The sequence below is a fragment of the Diplotaxodon limnothrissa genome, linkage group LG10 (genome assembly GCF_057381915.1).
Source record: "Diplotaxodon limnothrissa isolate DT_005_m linkage group LG10, D_limnothrissa_male_GT1.1, whole genome shotgun sequence".
NCBI classification, from domain to species: Eukaryota; Metazoa; Chordata; class Actinopteri; order Cichliformes; family Cichlidae; genus Diplotaxodon; species Diplotaxodon limnothrissa.
In genome coordinates this window covers 382,421-403,617 of record NC_140605.1, presented here as the reverse complement: position 1 = coordinate 403,617, position 21,197 = coordinate 382,421, and the positions used below count along the sequence as shown (strand labels likewise).

The 21,197-nt window shown below is 40.6% G+C and overlaps 1 protein-coding gene across 1 annotated transcript; it reads right to left on the bottom strand.

The window, feature by feature from the left end:
* Nucleotides 1-11,545: 11,545 nt before the first annotated feature.
* Nucleotides 11,546-20,967, bottom strand: LOC146623662 (uncharacterized). Its single transcript, XM_085363272.1, has 4 exons — nucleotides 20,942-20,967; nucleotides 19,218-19,296; nucleotides 14,072-14,319; nucleotides 11,546-11,663 (listed from the first exon to the last, which is right to left on the bottom strand). Exons 1-4 carry the CDS (start codon nucleotides 20,965-20,967, stop codon nucleotides 11,546-11,548), a joined length of 471 nt encoding a protein of 156 aa, XP_085219398.1.
* Between the last annotated feature and the right edge of the window lie 230 nt (nucleotides 20,968-21,197).

Here is a 21,197-nt window from a genome sequence, read left to right as displayed (position 1 = left end):
GGTGGCAGAGGCTGTATCAAGACTAATGTAATCTAATAGATAATTTCTATATTGGTTAGAATTAAGTTTGTTTTTTTTTCCCAGTTCATGAGGACTGTTTTCTTGGCTATGCATAGGGCAGTGAAAACCATATGGGCTATACAGTGGGGCAAAAAAGTATTTAGTCAGCCACCGATTGTGCAAGTTCCCCCACTTAAAATGATGACAGAGGTCAGTAATTTGCACCAGAGGTACACTTCAACTGAGAGAGACAGAATGTGAAAAAAAAATCCATGAATCCACATGGTAGGATTTGTAAAGAATTTATTCGTAAATCAGGGTGGAAAATAAGTATTTGGTCAATAACAAAAATACAACTCAATACTGTGTAACATAACCTTTGTTGGCAATAACAGAGGTCAAACGTTTACTATAGGTCTTTACCAGGTTTGCACACACAGTAGCTGGTATTTTGGCCCATTCCTTCATGCAGATCTTCTCGAGAGCAGTGATGTTTTGGGGCTGTCGCCGAGCAACACGGACTTTCAACTCCCGCCACAGATTTTCTATGGGGTTGAGGTCTGGAGACTGGCTAGGCCACTCCAGGACTTTCAAATGCTTCTTACGGAGCCACTCCTTTGTTGCCCGGGCGGTGTGTTTTGGATCATTGTCATGTTGGAAGACCCAGCCTCGTTTCATCTTCAAAGTTCTCACTGATGGAAGGAGGTTTTGGCTCAAAATCTCACGATACATGGCCCCATTCATTCTGTCCTTAACACGGATCAGTCGTCCTGTCCCCTTGGCAGAAAAACAGCCCCATAGCATGATGTTTCCACCCCCATGCTTCACAGTAGGTATGGTGTTCTTGGGATGCAACTCAGTATTCTTCTTCCTCCAAACACGACGAGTTGAGTTTATACCAAAAAGTTCTACTTTGGTTTCATCTGACCACATGACATTCTCCCAATCCTCTGCTGTATCATCCATGTGCTCTCTGGCAAACTTCAGACGGGCCTGGACGTGCACTGGCTTCAGCAGCGGAACACGTCTGGCACTGCGGGATTTGATTCCCTGCCGTTGTAGTGTGTTACTGATGGTGACCTTTGTTACTTTGGTCCCAGCTCTCTGCAGGTCATTCACCAGGTCCCCCCGTGTGGTTCTGGGATCTTTGCTCACCGTTCTCATGATCATTTTGACCCCACGGGATGAGATCTTGCGTGGAGCCCCAGATCGAGGGAGATTATCAGTGGTCTTGTATGTCTTCCATTTTCTGATGATTGCTCCCACAGTTGATTTTTTCACACCAAGCTGCTTGCCTATTGTAGATTCACTCTTCCCAGTCTGGTGCAGGTCTACAATACTTTTCCTGGTGTCCTTCGAAAGCTCTTTGGTCTTGGCCACGGCGGAGTTTGGAGTCTGACTGTTTGAGGCTGTGGACAGGTGTCTTTTATACAGATGATGAGTTCAAACAGGTGCCATTCATACAGGTAACGAGTGGGGGACAGAAAAGCTTCTTACAGAAGACGTTACAGGTCTGTGAGAGCCAGAGATTTTCCTTGTTTGAGGTGACCAAATACTTATCTTCCACCCTAATTTACGAATAAATTCTTTACAAATCCTACCATGTGAATTCATGGATTTTTTTTTCACATTCTGTCTCTCACAGTTGAAGTGTACCTCTGGTGCAAATTACTGACCTCTGTCATCATTTTAAGTGGGGGAACTTGCACAATCGGTGGCTGACTAAATACTTTTTTGCCCCACTGTATTCTTATCTGTAGTGACATTATCTAAGCTGCCCAACAAACACACTAAAGGGGAATTTGGAATGTTACATTTCAGACACTTTGACAAGTCCTCACATGTCTCGCGCCAAAACTTCTGAACTGGTGGACAGAACCAAAGAGCCTGGATGTAATTGTCCGGTGTATTGGTTTGACAGTGTGAGCAGTTGTTGGTAGATGTATAACCCGGCAGAGACTGTTAACCGCATGTCAACCGCAAGTTCCTGGGAGTTGACATCTCAGACCACCTCACCTGGACCACCACCTCCATCACCAAAAAGGCCCAGCAGCGCCTCCACTTCCTAAGACGCCTGAAGCGGGCCAACCTTCCTCCTTCCATTCTCACCATGTTCTACAGGGGCACCATAGAGAGCGTTCTGACCAGCTGCATCTCCGTGTGGTTTGGAAACTGCCAAGTCGCGACCTCAGCTAGCTACAAAGGATTGTTAAAGCAGCTGCCAAGATCAGAACATCTCTCCCACTGCTACAGGACATCTTCCACAAGCGCTGCACCAGTAAGGCCTCCTGCATTGTGCTTGACCCCTCACACCCCTCACATGGACTCTTTTCTCTCCTTCCATCCGGACGCTATCGCAGTATTGGGCCACATCCTCCAGACTGCGGGAAAGCTTTTTCCCACAAGCCATCAGACTCTTGAACTCACTACCGGCTCTCCCACTTCCCCCCCACCGCACACACCCACACAAACCATTAACTGATTCTATTGCACTTTACACACCACTACCTCTGACATGCTGTTCTATGGACAATTTTTACTCCCAAGAAAATCTGCTCAAGTTTACAAGCTGCTACACTGTTCACTTTAAACCACTCTAAACTGTGAATTGTAAAATGCAAATTTTATAACATTATCTCTTTTATTGAGAAAGCAATTGAACACGACAGTAGTATGGCTTTTTACACTATCTTTGCTTTCACATTTTTTAACTTATAGTTGAAAAGAAAAAAGAGGGAAAAAAGGGGGGAAAAAGACTTGGGTTAGGAGGTAGCAGGGTGGGTAAGTTCGCATAATACTCAGAGCTTTAAGGTAAAAAAAAGCATGGTTCATAAAAAAATCACACCTCACAGGCTTAACATATTCTGTCCATTTAGACCATATTCTGTAAAAGGTATCCCTCTGAACTTTAAGAGAAAATGACAATTTTTCCATCGTATAGATCTCTTGTACAGAGTGTATCCAATCTTCCATCGTTGGTGGTTCAGGCTTAAGCCATCTCCTCGTAAGAGGCTTTTTACTTGCGGCCAGTAGGATATACAAGAGTCTTCTATCACTGGAATTCAGTTTATCCACTGGTACATAACACAAAAATATGGTCTCAAAGGTTAAAGGACAAACAAATGAAAAAACAATTTGTAGATGTTCATGGATTAGAGACCAATACTGGCGAATAACTTTGCAATCCCAAAAGATATGGAAATGGTTAGCTCCATCTCCCCCATATCTCCAACATTTATCACCAATTCCTCGATATCTTTGTTGAGCAGGGGTGATGAAAAATCTCATAATGCTTTTCCAGCAAAATTCACGCCAAACATTAGACCCAGTGGTAGCCCACTGTATCATGCATGCGTGGCCCCAGCACTCCTCTGTAATTGACAAATTACCTTCTTTTCCCCACATTGCTGTAATATACAGAGTGCTGTCATTTTTACACCGCAGGATGCTGTTATATAGTTTGGAAATAATTTTACTTTGCGCTCCAGATTTGGTTAATAATAAAAATGTTTCTACAATTTGTAATTCGTTTAGGTTCACTTTTAAGTTTTGATTAAAATAATTTCTGACCTGTAGATATCTAAAGAAGTCGTCTGAGCCTAAATCATGTTTACTCCTTTCAAAGCTTTGGCATGCCCCCTTGTGGACAAATGAATAATAATTAGTTATACCTTTTGAAATCCAGTTTTTGAATCTATTATCGTACTGATTTGGGATAAAATCTGAATCATATGCACACCATCTTAAAACCTTGGAGGCATTTTCCAAACCGCAAATTTGTATTACTTTTTTCCAAGCAGATATTATTATTTGTAGTATGGGTTCATCTGCCATGTGTATTTTATTCTGCAATTTTATGTCCAATATTAAAGCTGTAACTGGTTTTCCTTTAACTATTGTTCCTTCAACATCTTTCCATCCGGCGGTGTAATCTGGACAACAGAGACATATCAATGGTCTTAATTGAGCTGCACAATAATATTCTCGTAGACAAAGAAGCCCACGACCTTCCTTTTCTTTCTTTAGTTGGAGCGTTTATATTTAACTCTAGTACCTGCTCCGGACCTGCTCTGTCGCCGCCACTGCCTCCCGCGTGGTCGGCCTCCGGACCGGCTCTGTCGCTGCTGCCACTGCCGTCAGCGTTGTTGGCCGCCTGAATTGTTTCCTCGCCGCCGCTGCCTTCTACGTGGCCGGCCTCCGGACCCGTTTCATCTCTGTCGCTGGCCCCCGGGTTGGCCACCTGTACTGCTCGGACTCCTGTGCTGTGCTGTTTTGTTTTGGTGTCAGTGAGGGCACTAATGAATGTCACAAAGGCACATTGCAATGTAAACACTTTCACCAAGTAGAAAACCAATGGAGTGATACACCTCCTGTTGTCAGACCTGCAGGTTTATCCCTGTGGTGTTCTCCTCTGTCTTTTTGTGGAAAAACACTTTTTTTTTTACTGGCACACATAATTTGTGGGACATCTTATTGCGACACCTGATTGTTCTCTCATTTAAGTTTTATTAATATTTTTGATTGATTGTACAAAATTAAACAACAGCAGGTGTATTGGCTGCATTTTTAGATAAATAGTTGTATATGGTCACAAAATGTGTGCATATGTTTTCAAAATGTACAATTTATATTTGCATTTCAAGTTATAATATATATATAATTTACTCAACATGTCTGTGGTTTTTTTACAGTAAAAAAAAATACTACTAGGATTTTAAGTTTTTGTGTGACTTCAGGAGAGTAATACTAATACAGTATGTCAATGAAAAAACAACTAAATTAAGACACGTGAGGTTGAGCTGGAAAAAAAACATGATACCAAACAAGGCAAAGGGGAAAAAACCCCAAAATGAAACAATTTGAAGGTGAAATACAAATGTAAAATCAAAAGGAGTCAAAAATGGCCAGTTATATTTTGGTCCTCAGAGGGTTAATCCAACAAATCATTTTTGTTCATGACAGTGCAGATTTCTGACATTTTGTGTAATTTAAGTATGTAACAATTTGATTTTTTTCTACCAAAAAACTTGGACTTGTGACTTGTATTTGTAAATGAACCGCTCCATGTTGTGTAGCTTTCTGGATTTTATACTTATTGGGCTACATATTTATTTATTATACAGGCTATATAGTACATAGAATCAAAACTCACATGTTTTATATAACTAAAGTGTTTAATTATGTAGGCTACAGAAAATAATTAAGTTACAGACTATATTTATATGAAAAACGTGTATACTTACTGCGTTTGAATCATTTCCACCATATGTAACCACCTGCATATGTGTTTGAAAAAAGGCTTTATTTTGCCACCCAATTTGATTTCTTTGCCCCCCTCAGAAAATTTCTCTACATCCACCCCTGCGTGTTAGAACAGCGGGTCTCCGGTGTCTGGCAACCGCTCGCCTTTTTCATTCACACGCTCAGGGACAGTGAGCGCAAATATAGTGTTTTTGACAGGAAGTTACTGGCCCTACACCTCGCGACGCGACATTTTTGAGGGTCGTAGCTTTCATAAACCCTTGACATTTGCAATGTCCAAGGTCTCTGACCCGTGGAGCGTGAGCCAACAGCGCCAGTTGGCAGCCATTTCCAAGTTTACGACAGACATTCAGCACGTGGCTGGTAAGTCTAACTGCGTGGCTGACTGTCTGTTGACCGTGCTGGTTTCTCCCGTTTATGTCGGCATAGACTTTGACGCTATGGCCGCTGACCAGCGTGCTAACCAGGGCCCTGTTTCAGGAAGCCGGTTTAGTGGAAAAACTGAGTAAGTATACCCTGAGTTAACGAAAACTCTGGGTTTTCGGTTTCACAAAGCGAGTTCAGCTGCAGCCTGAGTGAGTCACTATGACGACACACTCCGTGAAGCTAACCTGCCCCCTAGCAGGTTTACTACAACTAACCCTGACTGTCTCCGCCCCTTTGTCGGAAACCTGACAGTAGGAAGTGTCGGACATGGCGTGCCACTTCCTTGAAGAGCCAGTAGATCGTGAAGCCCAAATTCTCCGCAGAGCTCTCCGCCGGGAGAGAGTGATCAGAGCGCGTTTGGACATTTTATCATTTCCTGATGATTTTCTGTGCGAACGTTACCGTTTCTCAGCACAATCTATAATTTATTTGAATAACATCCTCAGGCCATATATTACGCATGTGACACATCGCGGACATGCTCTCAGTTCATTGCATATTATTTGTATTGCACTTCGGTTTCTTGCAAACGGGAGCTTTCTGTATAATATTGGTGACGCTGAGCACGTTTCCAAGGCTACCGTCTGTCGGGCAGTCAGGAATGTTACAGTTGCACTGAAACATCTCCTGTACACGTTTGTGGTGTTCCCCGGTCACAGACCCACAAGATTTATCAAAGAGGGATGCCACAAAATTGCAGGTATCAGGATGACCAAAACTTAATGTATGATGTGGTGATACTTGGACTACTACTTAAATTTCACATTTATTTTCAGGGTTCCCAGGCGTGATTGGCTGTATAGATGGCACTCACATTCCAATCATTGCTCCTTCAGTAAATGAAGGAGACTATGTGAACAGGAAGTCTTTCCACAGCATTAATGTACAGGTACATAGTTCCCTGTAGCATGTCAAACTAACAAATTATTTCATTATAGTAATGGATGCTAATTTGTGTTCTCTGCACTGTGAAGATCATATGTGATGCTGCCAACATTATCACAAATGTGGAAGCCAAGTGGCCAGGCTCTGTCCATGACTCACAAATATTCCCTGAATGTACACTGAGCACAAAATTTGGACATGGTGAGTTGAAAATACTTTAAAATATATAAAGACCAATTGCTTCAGGGACATTTGAACTGAAGTGTATCCTTCTGTCTTAGGAGAGTTCACTGGCTATTTGCTTGGTAATAGGGGGTATCCATGTTTACCCTATTTGCTTACCCCTTACCCTGACCCTGAACCGGGCCCACAGCAGCGATATAATCTGGCTAATTGCAGGACAAGAGCCAGAATTGAAATGACTATCGGAATGCTTAAGGCCCGGTTCCAGTGCCTGCAAAGACTCAGGGTCACCCCAGAAAGGGCATGTGACATTATTGTGGCATGTGTGATTCTTCACAACATTGCCACAATTAGAGGAGAACACTGTCCTTCTGAACCAAACATCAGCAGTGATCCAAACCATGAACATCCTGGCCCTCCCACGGACATACAAGATGGAAGCGCAGTCAGAGACACCATATGTCACAATCATTTCCTTTGACCCATCACCTCAACATGTTGAAAGAAGAATAAACAGATTTTTTGTTCAACTGGCTTTATTGGTCGCCTGTATTTCCTGTACACAAAGTATTAAAAGATGTAAACCTCATAAAGTGTCTCTGTTGCTTCCTCCTCTGTAACAGCTGTCAATGTTTCTTCATTATTTTCCTCTAGTAAAGAAATAGACAACATTGCTGTTCTACTGTAAACTCATATAATCTGTGGAGTATTACTCACAACTGCATGTTGGTCTGGCTCAACAGGAGGCTGCACCAGATGCAGTACACCACCACCATCAACTGATAGAATATGAGGTTTATACAGGTCACTTATAACTTACAAGGGACCAAATGGCAATTAACAAACATACCAAGCACCTTACACTTCATTGTCATTATGCTCTCAAAGACAACCAAGGCTGAGGGAAGGCAAAATCAGTCGGAAAATAACTTCACTACAAAATAATTCATTATGGTAAAGAGTTTATCAAATGAATGAGTAGCACTGCAAAGGTGACTGTGAAGAAAGGATGTATGCACATCATGTATTATTTTGAATTTACCCCTTATGTAGGCACTTGTGTCTTGCGGGGTTATTGACTCAGAGGATGTCCCCGCAGAGATGCCTTCGGCCACAGGGCGCCCACTGTTTTGGCTGAGGGCCAACTGCTCAGCCTCTGTGAGTGGTGGTGGTGGAGGACCCCCACCTGTTTTTCGGGCCTCCGCTTTTTTTCTGTTGGCTATAACGGGCCACATTTGAGCATACAGAGTAAGCAAATATGTACTTGTAATGTGCTCAGATAATTTCAATAAGTGCTTACAGAAAGAAAATTAATGTAGCCTCTAACTGCAATTGATTTACATGGGACAAACAGACCAAGCACTATGGCTCATAATACAATTACACCTTACCTGTTTGGACTATATTTTTATATTTCATTTTTACTTGCTGCCAGGCACGTTTGGGGCCTGTTGGGTTGCACCTGCGCTCACATCACATCACAAAATAAAATGTATAAAATAACAAATAAAATAACATATGATAAAATAACGTGTTAAATGGGTGGAAATCCCTAGATCAATGTTTATATTAACACTCACGCATTGACTCTGTCGGCTATGTTTTGCCATGCATGCTCCCTTTCTTTTGCAGCTGTGGCTGTGTTACTTTTTTCCGCGGAATTTGCATGTTATCGGCATATGCTGCCATCAGAATTTCGGCCTCAAGCGCTGTGAAATACATTGACCGCGCCTTCTTTCCCTCCGTCTCCATGGTGACTCGCTTAATCTGTGCTCCGCTTATCAGGGCTTTATGTATCCTCGTCCGCGCGCTTCACTTGGGGTTAAAGCAACTCCGCGTTGACTGAACTAATTGTTATCAGCCTTTCTGAAACGGAATATTCCGAGTTGGACAGTTCGGGGTTACTCAACCGTGAGTGTCGTTTTTCACTCTGAGTTTTCCAAACCGGCTTCCTGAAACAGGGCCCTGGACGTCCTTGCCTTTCAGTCTGAGCAAACGGGCCTTGCACTGGAGGACTGACCCATGTGGAACGGTGGGCCTAGCCTACTTTGCGATGTTTCCACCGACCGTCCACGTCCGGTAGTTCCCCTTTTTGGCGCCTCTTTGTGGCGTTGTTGCATTTTTGACTCAGTAAGTACACGTCCTCTCTCATCCAGGTGTCCGGGCCTCAGTCAAGCTGGTCAGCTCTAGGTTCGTTTGGTCGGCCCCTCGCAAATCGGTGAAAGACTGGGCAGCGGCGTACATCCCATGCCAACGCAGGGAAGCGTTTTGATCAGGTGCATGTGGATCTGGTTGGTCCTCTGCCACAGTCGCAAGGTTTCACGCACCTTTTGACTGTAGTGGACGACCCGGTGGCCCGAGGCAGTGCCTCTGGTATCCACTACAGCATCAGCGGTGGCCAGGGCATTTTCGTCAACGTCGGTTTCGTGCTTCGTCGTCATGTAAGCAAAATCAAAAATAGTATGGTACCAAAAATTGTTTTTTAGTTTAGCAGAACTTGAAATGTTTGTCCGTAGGTAAACAATTAGTATTGCACACTCAAAAAAAACCAAAGTTATTCTTAGTACTGTGTACTTGCAATGACTATGTTGTCCTAACATAGTTATCTTTACGTAAGCTTTACATTTTTTGAGGCAACGAGTTTCCATACATTGTTTAAGTTCAGAGAAATAACTCAGAATAAATAAGTTGCCCTAACTTATTTATCTTAAGTAATTTTTACTTTGTTTTTTGTTAAATTTTTTAAAAGCTGTGGGAACTAATTTGATTTTACAGTGGATCTGAATAAGGGCCTTAGGTTACACACAGCACAGCAGGACACTCGGGAATCTTTCATTGTTTTTCTTGGAACGTAGCTGCCACAAGAAAGCAGGATTTTTAGCACCTGAAGAACAGCTGAAAGTGCAGTTATAGGAGTGCCTAGTGTTGAAAGGGAAATGTAAAGTGATGTGCAAAACATGGTGAGTGTACAACTGTAAGGAAAACAAATTGCAGTTGTCCTACTTAAGGTAATCTATATCCATAATAAACCAAAACAATAGGTGTACTTTTTTGTGAGTGACTGACAGACTTTTAATCTTCGACACTAGGCACTGCTGGAAACTTTCTATTTCATCCCTCGATAAAGACAAAGAAGAAGTTGACTTTAATTAGCTGACCCTTATTACTGTAAATACAGACAGAGAATATATGTGGTTAGTTATACTGATATGATGTGGCTTATGTTATTTAGAGTATTCACCCCAAAAAATACACACTCCATTTTCAACAGTTTAGGTGAGGGGTTGGAGGTGTGCTGTACTCAGACTATACTATCCACCCCCAGTGAATTATTTCTTTATTTCTAATCATAAAGATTAAACATTCAAATGTGTTCCAATATGTTTAATTGCTTTACTTTATACACAAATGTAAGTTAATCTTGTTTCCCCATTCAGGTGATTGCTGCTCTGCATGTCTGGTTTTTAGTTTGACTTCCCTTGTTTTCTCTCCCCTCATTTGAAGTATTTATTTGATGGAGTCAAACCTCATCTGGTTTCGCCATGAAAGGCCATTCATTTGTTCATGAAAGTTATTTCAATCCACCTCTCCCCTACATCTAAAAAAAAAAAAAAAAAAAAAAAAAAAAAAAACAATTATTAAGGCACTGGTAATGGCAGCAGGAAATCATCATGAAATATCTGAACCAACCTACTTGGTGGTCAGTGGTTGGTTGTCCTTGTCCTTGTTTCGCTTGAGAATTTGACAACAAGAGACAGGAGCTGGGGTCCATTCAATAAAGCCCCTCAGCAGTACAGTTTGCTTGCTATTGTAACACAACCAGAGAGAGAGAGAGAGAGGACCCTTTCACAGAGGGTCGATCTTTTTGATTGCACTAAGGTAACTGAGAGTATATATAAAAATATTAAACACAATTTCATAACTTAATTTACTACAAGATTAAATAATTAAATTAAGTCAGTGGGCTTTGATCAGTGGTTGTTGATCAATGGTCATGACAGTTTGCATATTAATGATCATAAACTGACCTCCCAGCCCATTGTTCATTCAGTGGTGCTGGTTTCAGTCATTGTGCAAATGTCCTGTTTATAAGGTTGGAAACCTGCAGATGAACAGAATCAACTTTTTGGGATTTACTTACCTGAATGACTGAGCATGCATCAAGACACTGCTATACAAGCTGTACACCGACTACTTTACATCGCATCAAAGTCATATCTTCAGTGCTGTCCCATGAAAAGATACCAGTTATGTGTGTTCCTGTGCTTCCCTCTAGAGGACAGCTACTATAATAACATGGCAAGTGCAGTAACCTGCTAGGCTCTGTAGCGAGGGGGTAAAAGTTAAAACTCTAGGATGAGACTAGTGGATATGAACTTGACTTGTTAAACTGTCATTGCACACAGCCAGAAAAGTTAAAGGGAAAATATCTCTGTATCTTTTAGGTAAATGTTTAGCATCTGAAAGTCTTAAAATAATTTGTCATAAACCTTCAATTTAAATTTGTGAATTTAAAAGGTGGACTTGACTTTATGATTACCATCATTTGTCAGCACAGGATTTAGTCAGCGCACTTCCTGCCATAAATGTCGAGCTTATGGATACATGTAAAAACATAAACCAAAAAAAAAACCCATTATTATTATTATACCGTAATCATCCATAATGACCTGGCAATGCAAATTATTTTATTTTTTAGTAGTAAAGGACTCGCTGTAACAGCATATACTTTAATAATGAATATCCATGAAAAACGTTACACACAGTATATTTTAATGCTTGTACTGCTTCAGTTCCTCAGGCAGGGTGGGGCAGCATCAGGGGTGGTGGGGGAGGTGGGCGGAGTTAGCCGGATGAGAGACAGGTGAGTCTGGGATGGGCCAATAGAAGACTTCCTGGCAACTGAGCTACGAAATAAAAATTGGTAATGGTTAACTGACTTGATACAGGAACTAAAAATCTTCACATTCATTCATAGCCTTGGAAATTAGTTTATTGCTCTGTTGTTGGTTTTTTTTTTTGTTTTGTTTTTTTGTTTTGTTTTTTAAAGCAGCTCTCCGTAAACCTAGGAAATTTTACAATTCATCATTTATTCATTTAACCTTAATTAGTAATGATTTCATTAATTTCTTCACAAATACAATTTTAACCATCAGAGAAAAATATTCATAACCATCCCACAGACCTATAGCTATTTACAGCTAACACTAGTTACATTTATTTAGACTCTTTTTCTCCAATTGATCTTTCTGAGTTAACTTCAATAATTACTTCCTCCAAACCATCAACGTGTCTTTTAGACCCCATTCCTACAAAACTGCTCAAAGAAGTCCTGCCATTAATTAATTCTTCGATCTTAAATCTGATCAACCTATCTCTAATGATCGGCTATGTACCACAGGCCTTCAAGCTAGCTGTAGTTAAACCTTTACTCAAAAAGCCATCTCTAGACCCAGCAGTCTTAGCTAATTATAGGCCAATCTCCAACCTTCCTTTCATATCAAACATCCTTGAAAGAGTAGTTGTCAAACAGCTAACAGATCATCTGCAGAGGAATGGTTTATTTGAAGAGTTTCAGTCAGGTTTCAGAGCTCATCACAGCACAGAAACAGCTTTAGTGAAGGTTACAAATGATCTTCTTATGGCCTCTGACAGTGGACTCATCTCTGTGCTTGTCCTGCTAGACCTCAGTGCAGCGTTCGATACTGTCGACCATAATATCCTATTAGAGCGATTAGAACATGCTGTAGGTATTACAGGTACTGCACTGCAGTGGTTTGTATCATATCTATCTAATAGACTCCAGTTTGTGCATGTAAATGGAGAGTCCTCTTCACACACTAAGGTTAATTATGGAGTTCCACAGGGTTCAGTGCTAGGACCAATTCTGTTTACATTATACATGCTTCCCTTAGGCAGCATCATTAGAAGACATAGCATACATTTACACTGCTATGCAGATGACACCCAGCTCTATCTGTCCATGAAGCCAGATAACACACACCAATGAGTTAAACTGCAGGAATGTCTTAAAGACATAAAGACCTGTATGGCCGCTAACTTTCTGCTTCTAAAGTGAGATAAAACTAAAATGATTGTAGTTCACCTTAAAAATCTTATAAACAGGGTGTCTAACCAGACTGTGAGGAAAGTTGTTCTTGACTAATAAATGTCCCTAAATATGCATATTAAACAAATATTTGCTTTCTTCCATTTGCGCATTATCTCTTAAATTCTATCTCAGTGATTAAAAAGGAAAGAACAACAACAACATACATTATTATCAGGTTGTCGTAAAAACTGTGAAAAGCCTGTAGTTGTATCCAAAATGCTGCAGCACAGAGAGAGCCAACACCAAGTGAGAGCACCTCCCTTTTTCAGAGAGTGGTTGTTGTTTGGGGTGGCTTTACGTCAGGAGTTAGAGGCAGTCATCTACTAGTTAGAATGCTGGTGGTTTGATTCCTGGCTGCCCCAATCTGCATGTCAAATATCCTTGGACAAGATACTAACCCCAAGCTGCTCTACAGTGCATCCATTAGAGCAGTGGTTCCCAAAGTCTGGGAGCACAGCCATTGCAAGGGCGGCGTGGTATGAACAAAAAAAAGAATGCTTGGGCATTGCTTGCATAAGAGACGGGGCAAAGCGGAAGATGAAGCATCGCCAAATACACTTCCAAACCAACTTCTTTCCAAGCCAAAGACTGGAAAATATGATGAAGGATATCTTGCTTTTGGCTTCACCTGCACAACGTTGGTGCCACGGTAGGTATCCCTGGCAGAATTTGTTTCCCCTGCGTCGGGAGCACACGCTGGGCTGTCCACATCATGGACCAACAGATTCCAACAGTTGTTTTGCACAGAGAGGCATTTTTTGAAAAATATCTATTGCATCAATTGATAGCAGTGTTGAATGTTAGTACACGGTAAAAAAAAAAACAACCACATGCAAAATAATGACACCATAAAGATGGTTTGTTTTTCTGTTATTTAAAAGAGGTAGTAGTTTATTTTACTCCAACCTGTAATTTGTTGCAGTTTACTTTTATTAGTTTCATTGTTTACAAAAGGTGTGAGGTGTGAAATAAACTGCAGTGGGATTTTCTTGTAAAACAAAGAGGGGCCTAGCAAAAACCGTTTGGGAACCACTGCAATAGAGGATAAATGCTAGATAGTAAGCACTTGTGAAAAAAGTGCTTGGGTTAAAGAGGCAAGTTGTATGAAGTGCCTTGATTTCTCAGGGAGCAGATTCCTCTGCTTCCATGGCTGTTCCCAGGACCCAGACTCAGTGCTGGAAATTATAATTATCTGCTCTTTACCTTTCTTCCTTGTCCTCCTGCTGCTGTCCATCCACAGAGCTCTCTGTCATGTGATCAGCACTTCTGTTGTCATCAAGTTCTTCCTCCACATTGCTACCCACTGGACATCCCAAAGGCCAGCGCAGCTCCCCACTCTCCTGTTCACTGTGGTCTGTGGGCTCCACAACAATAGAGGGAAGACGCTCCCTCCTATAAACAAAGTCTTCGGGATAATCTGACTCTTCATTCATGTTGGCTTCAGGGAAGATCTGGTCAGGGAACAAATTCATAATGCTCTTAAAAAATGTAAATTGAAAATAAGTAACTGTAAGGACTGAAAGTCATGTGCTCATAAATAATACAATCTTATTTCAGTAGATGACGTTCTCAGCCTCCTTAGTTTTTTCAGGTACTGAAATAAATGCCAACTGGTTACAAATTAACAGAATTATTATTATTATTATTATTATTATTATAAAAAGGAATGAAATGAAAACCACAGTGAAGATGCTACTCAGACAAGCTCTGCAGCATCAATTACACGGCTGATATTCTGAAAAGTTGAAATTTTGAAACAAAATAAAGAGAGAAACAGACCTAAATGACTTTGAAGAAGGTTTCATTACATGTGATAGCAATATCAGTGAGCGACTGCTCAACGTGTGTTTCATCAGGCACAGTGACATAAATGGCTGTAACTGTTAAATGGTTTACTTTTGTTAAACCCACTGAATTAAAATGAAAGTCTGGGCTTTAATTACATCTCATGTGGTGGTGTTAACTGTAAAAACTGTCATTAGATCCAGCCTAAAATGTTCCTCTTTGGCAAAGTATATAGTTAGGGCTGGATCAGGTGAGTCCTGAGTCCTACAATAAGCTGCTGTTTCTTCTCCACTCATGTGTTTATACACCACTCTGCATTTAACCATTAATTATTATTAATCTGCTCTTTTCAACAGGGTGTCCTTTGTCCCATCTTCCTCCCCTCACTCCCAGCCAGTTGAGGCAGTTAGCCGCCCCTCCCTGAGCCTGGTTGTGCAGGAGGTTTCTTCTTGTTACGAGGGAGTTTTTCCTTCCCACTGTTGCCAAAGTGCTTGTTTACAGCGGTTCATATGATTGTTGGGATTTTCTCTGCTTGTGCTTGTGTTGAATGTTAATGTGCCTTAACCTCCTAAGACCCGAACTCTTCCACAGCATGCATTTTTTTTTTTGGAAAATATTTTTATTGAAAAAAGAAAACAACAGCACTTGCAGTTACCAAAATACAATCAACCTTTCTTCATTTTCCTAAGTAAATATACATAAATATATATATATGAAAAAAAAAAACAACGAACAGGAATCCCAAATACAGCAATCAGAGGACAAGGATGAAGAGTTACCCCAAGAACAGTTGACATAATAGCAAAATACCCTGTCCAGAAACCTTCCAGCTCAGGACACAGAAAAAACATGTGGCTAAGGTGACAAGGAGAACCGTGGCATTTATCACATTTATTTTCCACTTCTGGATACAATTCAGAAAGTCTAGACTTAGAGAAATGCACCCTGTGTATGACCTTAAATTGAATAAGTCCAAGACGAGCACAGGAGGTGGAAGATCGTACCCTCGCTATAGCCTGTTCCCAAGACTCCTCATGTATTCGAATTCCCAGTTCTCCTTCCCATGTACACTTAAGCTTAACATTAGAGTGGTTACTAAAAGACAGGATAGCATCATAGAGTTTCAAAATGGTTCCTCTGTGATGAGGAATAAATGATAACGTAGTTTCCCACTGCTGTTCTGGAGGCAAAGAGGGGAAATTTGGAAAACACTTGGCAACAAAATTTCGAATTTGAAAATAGCGAAACAAATGGGTCATAGGGAGATTATAACGAGAAGACAAGTTGGGAAAACTATCGAAAACACCATCCACATATAAATGTTTGAACTGTTTTATACCCTTGTCACACCACACTGAAAATGTCGAGTCCAAAAGTGAAGGGGGAAACAAATGGTTGTCGCTTAGAGGACCCGAGGAAGACGGCATTACAAAATTAAAGTGACGTCTAAACTGAAACCAGATTTTGACTGTGTTAAGAACCACCTGATTATCAGTGTACAGAGAGGGTCTTACGGGTAAAGAGGAATAGAGCAAAGCCGGTAAAGAAGAGCCCTTACATGATGACAGCTCCAATTTACACCACGAGGAACCAGAAGATTTTAGCCAGTAGCAAAGTTTATGGATGTGAGCGCCCCAGTAGTAGACTAAAAAATTAGGTAATGCAAGTCCTCCACTAAATCTGCATCGCTGCAGCAAGGTTTTAGAGACCCTAGGTGGCTTCCCTCCCCAAATGAAAGAACCAATAATCTTGTCCAGTGAAACAAAAAAATTTTTCGGCAAAAGTAAGGGAATTGACTGAAATAAAAATAAAAATTTTGGTAAGATGTTCATTTTAACAACATTAATCTTACCGATTAAAGAAAGGGGGAGATTACCCCATCTTTGAATATCAGATGCGATCCTTGATATAAGAGGAGACAAATTTTCTGATTTAAGGCCAGCTAGAGAGCGAATCACGTTAATCCCTAAGTACTTAAACCCAGATGGACTGAGACGAAAGGGTAGATCAGACTGTTGAAGTTGTCGTGCTGCCGTATTAACAGGAAAACACTCACTTTTCCCCAAATTTAATTTATAACCTGAAAACGAACTGAAGTTCTCCAGAATACTTAAAACAGCAGGGATGGAGCATGCAGGGTCAGTCATATATAATAACAAGTCATCCGCATACAATGATACTTTATGTGTAATTCCATTACGGATGATTCCCCTGAATACAGAAGAAGATCTCAATGTAATAGACAGAGGCTCGATGGCAATGGCAAAGAGTAAGGCAGACAAAGGGCAACCTTGACGACAACCACGACCCAGCGCAAAATAATCAGAGTAAACATCATTAGTATGAACACTGGCTTTAGGGGATGAATAAAGAAGCCGAATCCAGGAAATAAATTTATCGCCAAAACCAAATTTCTCTAAAACTGCAAACAAGTACTCCCACTCCACCCTATCGAAAGCCTTTTCAGCATCTAAAGAAATCACAAGTTCAGGAAGTTCAGATAGACGCTTTGAGTAAATAACATTAAAGAGTGTACGGGTATTAAAAAACAATTGCCGTCCCTTTATAAAGCCATTCTGCTCTTCAGATATAATTCGAGGAAGCACATCCTCAAGGCGAGATGCAATTACTTTAGCCAATACCTTTGCATCGGCATTAAGCAGAGATAATGGCCTGTAGGAACCACAGGAGGTTGGGTCCTTGTCATTTTTGAGAAGGAGCGCTATGGTTGCTTGTGTGAAAGTAGGCGGTAATGAACCCGTTTCCAAGGATTCGTTAAACACAGACAAAAGCAATGGTGCCAATTTACCAATAAATGTTTTATAAAATTCAATTGGAAACCCATCCGGGCCCGGGGCTTTATTAGACTGCATAACTGTAATAGCTTTTAATACTTCTTCAACAGATAATGGGGAGTCCAATTGCCCCGCATCATTAGCACCAATAACAGGGTTTGAAAGATTATGAAGAAATGCATTCATTTTAGCTTTATCCGTGGGAAATTCGGACCTGTACAACAAAGAGTAAAATGTTTTAAAGGTAGAATTAATTTCCAAGGGATCTGTAGTAATATTGTCATCAGAGTGTTTAATAATGGGGATCACACGCGAGGAGGCCTGACGTCGTAACTGATGTGCCAACAAGCGACTAGCTTTGTCACCATATTCGTAATATGAGCCACGACTGTGTAGAAATAAGTGCTCAGCCTCTTTGGTTGACATAAGATCAAATTCTGCTTGCAAATCAAGGCGCTGCTTCAGTAATTCTGGAGAAGGGTTCAGTGTATAACATTGATCAAGGTTACTAATTGCAGCTATAAGTTCTTTAAGCCTGGCATTAATCTTTTTATTAGCACGGACAGAGTAAGAAATAATTTGACCTCTCAGGTAGCATTTAAGAGTCTCCCATAGCAGAGAATATGAAACAGAATCATCCTGATTGAAGGACAAGAACTCTTCAATAGAGCCTGAAATAAATTCACAAAATTCTTTATCCGCCAGAAGGAGAGAGTTAAATCTCCAAAGTGGAGGACTACGTTTTTGGTTAGAAAGCTGAACATCCAATAGCAGAGGAGAATGATCAGATATTACAATACCAGAATAGTCGGAAGAATTAACACATGAATTAAGAGTTCTGTCAATGAAAAAATAATCAATCCTGGAATAAGACTGGTGGACCTGAGAGAAAAACGAAAATTTTTTGATTGAAGGGTTGCGAAATCTCCATGGATCAACAAGATCATTCTGTTTCATAAAATCTGAGAATGTTTTAGACATAGATGATGGAGTCAAATTACGAGGACTAGATCGATCCAAAATTGGATCAAAAACACAATTCAGATCACCACCAAGGATCAGCAAATGTGTATTCAGAAAGGGGATGTTACTCAGCAATCTATTAGCGAATTCAGCATCATCAAAATTCGGGGCATATACATTTACCAACAAAACCTTTTTCTGCATTAGGGTACCAGCAACAATGATGTATCTACCATTCCCATCAGCAATAACATCGGTCGAAGAGAATTGAACTTTCTTATTAATGAGAATGGCCACTCCTCTAGCTTTCGAATTAAAATTTGAGTGAAAGACCTGACCTACCCAAGGGCAATATAACCTATAATGATCCTTAATGCGAAGATGAGTCTCCTGTAAAAATGCTATGTCAGAATTTAGACGTTTCAAGTGAGTAAAAACCTTAGATCTCTTAACAGGGTTACCCATAGACAGCATGCATTTTTAATTTCTCTTTGATATTTGGGCTTATTGGGGCCCGATGAATGTAAAAACAAAGAATTACCAGATTTTATTTTTACTCATCTTTGCTTTTAAGAAAATTGAGAGCCACATATGAGGATATTCGTTTAAAATTTTGATAGAACAGTAGCAGTATATTGTCCTCATAAGTGGATATCAGGCCCATGTAGAGCAAAATTGAGTATTTTGGTCTAAATAACCTAAAATGTGATGTCCACATATGTAGACGCCAAGTCCTAGGAGGTTAAGGTAACTGTTTTTGTGAACTGGCACTATAAAAATAAAACTGAACTGAATAAAAAACCTACCTGATAGGCTTTGCTTCCTCTCCTCTGAACTGGACACTCCTCCATCTGAGATTCAACTTGAGTGAGAATGGTGTTCATACTACACACACACACACACACGTACACACACACACACACACACACACACACACACACACACACACACACACACACACACACACACACACACACACACACACAAGATGTAAGCCAGGGGTGTGATTGCCATTGTTTTACTTCTTTTAGCAACACACTCTGTATTTGGCTTCTAGTAATCTCCTCAGTTCCCGTTCACTTGATAAAGATTTGGTGTTGGTCATCTGAATGCCATCCTCACATTTTGCGCAGGACACAGCCTCCGCAGTGGTGAAACACTCTTCGTGGATAGGGCTTGATCGGGTTACCCTGATCCCTCAGTTAGAGAAAACCTAGGCTGCCGGAGTGTTCCTTCTTTGCTCACATCTGTTTACTCTTTGTGTTTATACATCACACTGCATTTAATCATTAGTTATTAATAATCTCTGGTTCTCTTCCATAATGTGTCTGTTTTCCTGTCTTCCTCCCCTCACCCCCAACTGCTTGAGGCAGATGACTGCCTCTTCCTGAGCCTGGACTTCTTGCTGTTAAATGGCTTTTCCTTCGCACTGTTGCCAAGTCCTTGCCCAAAGGCGGACCAAGCAGGGAGTCGTTGGGGTTTTCTTCATAGTATTGTAGGGTCTTTACCTTACAGTATAAAGCACCTTGAGGCAACTTTTTCTGTGATTTAGCACTCTATAAATAAAACTGAATGGAAATGAATTACTTTCCAGAGTGTGCCTCTCTGAGATATGGTTTTTATTCCTACATGCGTAGCCTCATTGGATGTGAGACATTCCATCATTTCTTTAATCCTGTCACAAATATTTTTGAAACACTTTGGCGACATAGGGTTCAAAATTTCTAAATTGGATTTGAAAGAATATCTAACTCAAGGTATAAAAATCAAAGATAAGATATACATGACACATTTATGAAACTGTAGTGTTTATACAAGGTGCTGATGGGCATTAGTAGACTGGACTGAAATGCGTAAGGATGAAATCTGCATGTTAACTATCAGAGACCTCACACTCTCAAAGTCTAGAGATTTCCAACAGGGTTCTAGGAATGTCCAGCTTAGTTCAAGTTTACAGGAAGCAGTGGACTGAGGAATGATTTACAGGGTTTTTGCAGTAGAGAAAAATGTCAAGTGTTATATGGTATACTGTAGGTATACGGAGGGAGACAGCTTCTCCTGCTGAGTTAATCTGCAGCTAATTACTAAGTACAAGCTTGATTAATGCCTCAACCCCATGGAGGGGGGAAGGGTACAAGAACATTTGTTTTCACTACTACTAGTTTTCAAATATATGTGCTGTAATTAATATATTTGTAACAGAAAGACCAGACCTACTCATAAAGACTTTTATGGCATATTACATATAAATAAACATACAATAGGTTTCTGTATATGCATTGCCATTCATTTAGGTCTTTTGAAATACTGGTCAGCAATATTTAGTATAGTCACTGTGTAGTTCAACACAGCTCTATTCCACACATTTATTAAATAATTAATTACTTCATTTGTTGCCAGTTCAGACTGCAGTCACCACAAGGCATTTTCTATTATCATTAAGGTAAAGACCATAACACACAATTCATATCCTCAAACCTTTAGAAAGTGGGTAGGTGGAAGGTAAGAGTATTTAAATCTTGTAACTTACCTATGTGAGGCAGGAATGCAGCTCATGTTTGGCCCAAAGACTTTGCGCACAAAACTAAAAAGGTATTCCAAGGAAAATGGAAAAACCTACACTAGTTCAGTTAAAAGTTAGTTACTGGGTGCTATCAGTCACTTTCCTGTCCTTCCTGCTAATCACAGGTTCAGTTTCCTCCTCTGGTTCTCTTCCCTTCATTGTCCAACAGTGTCATGTTTAGTGACGCACGCAGCACTTGGCATACACACTGGTGTGCAAACCT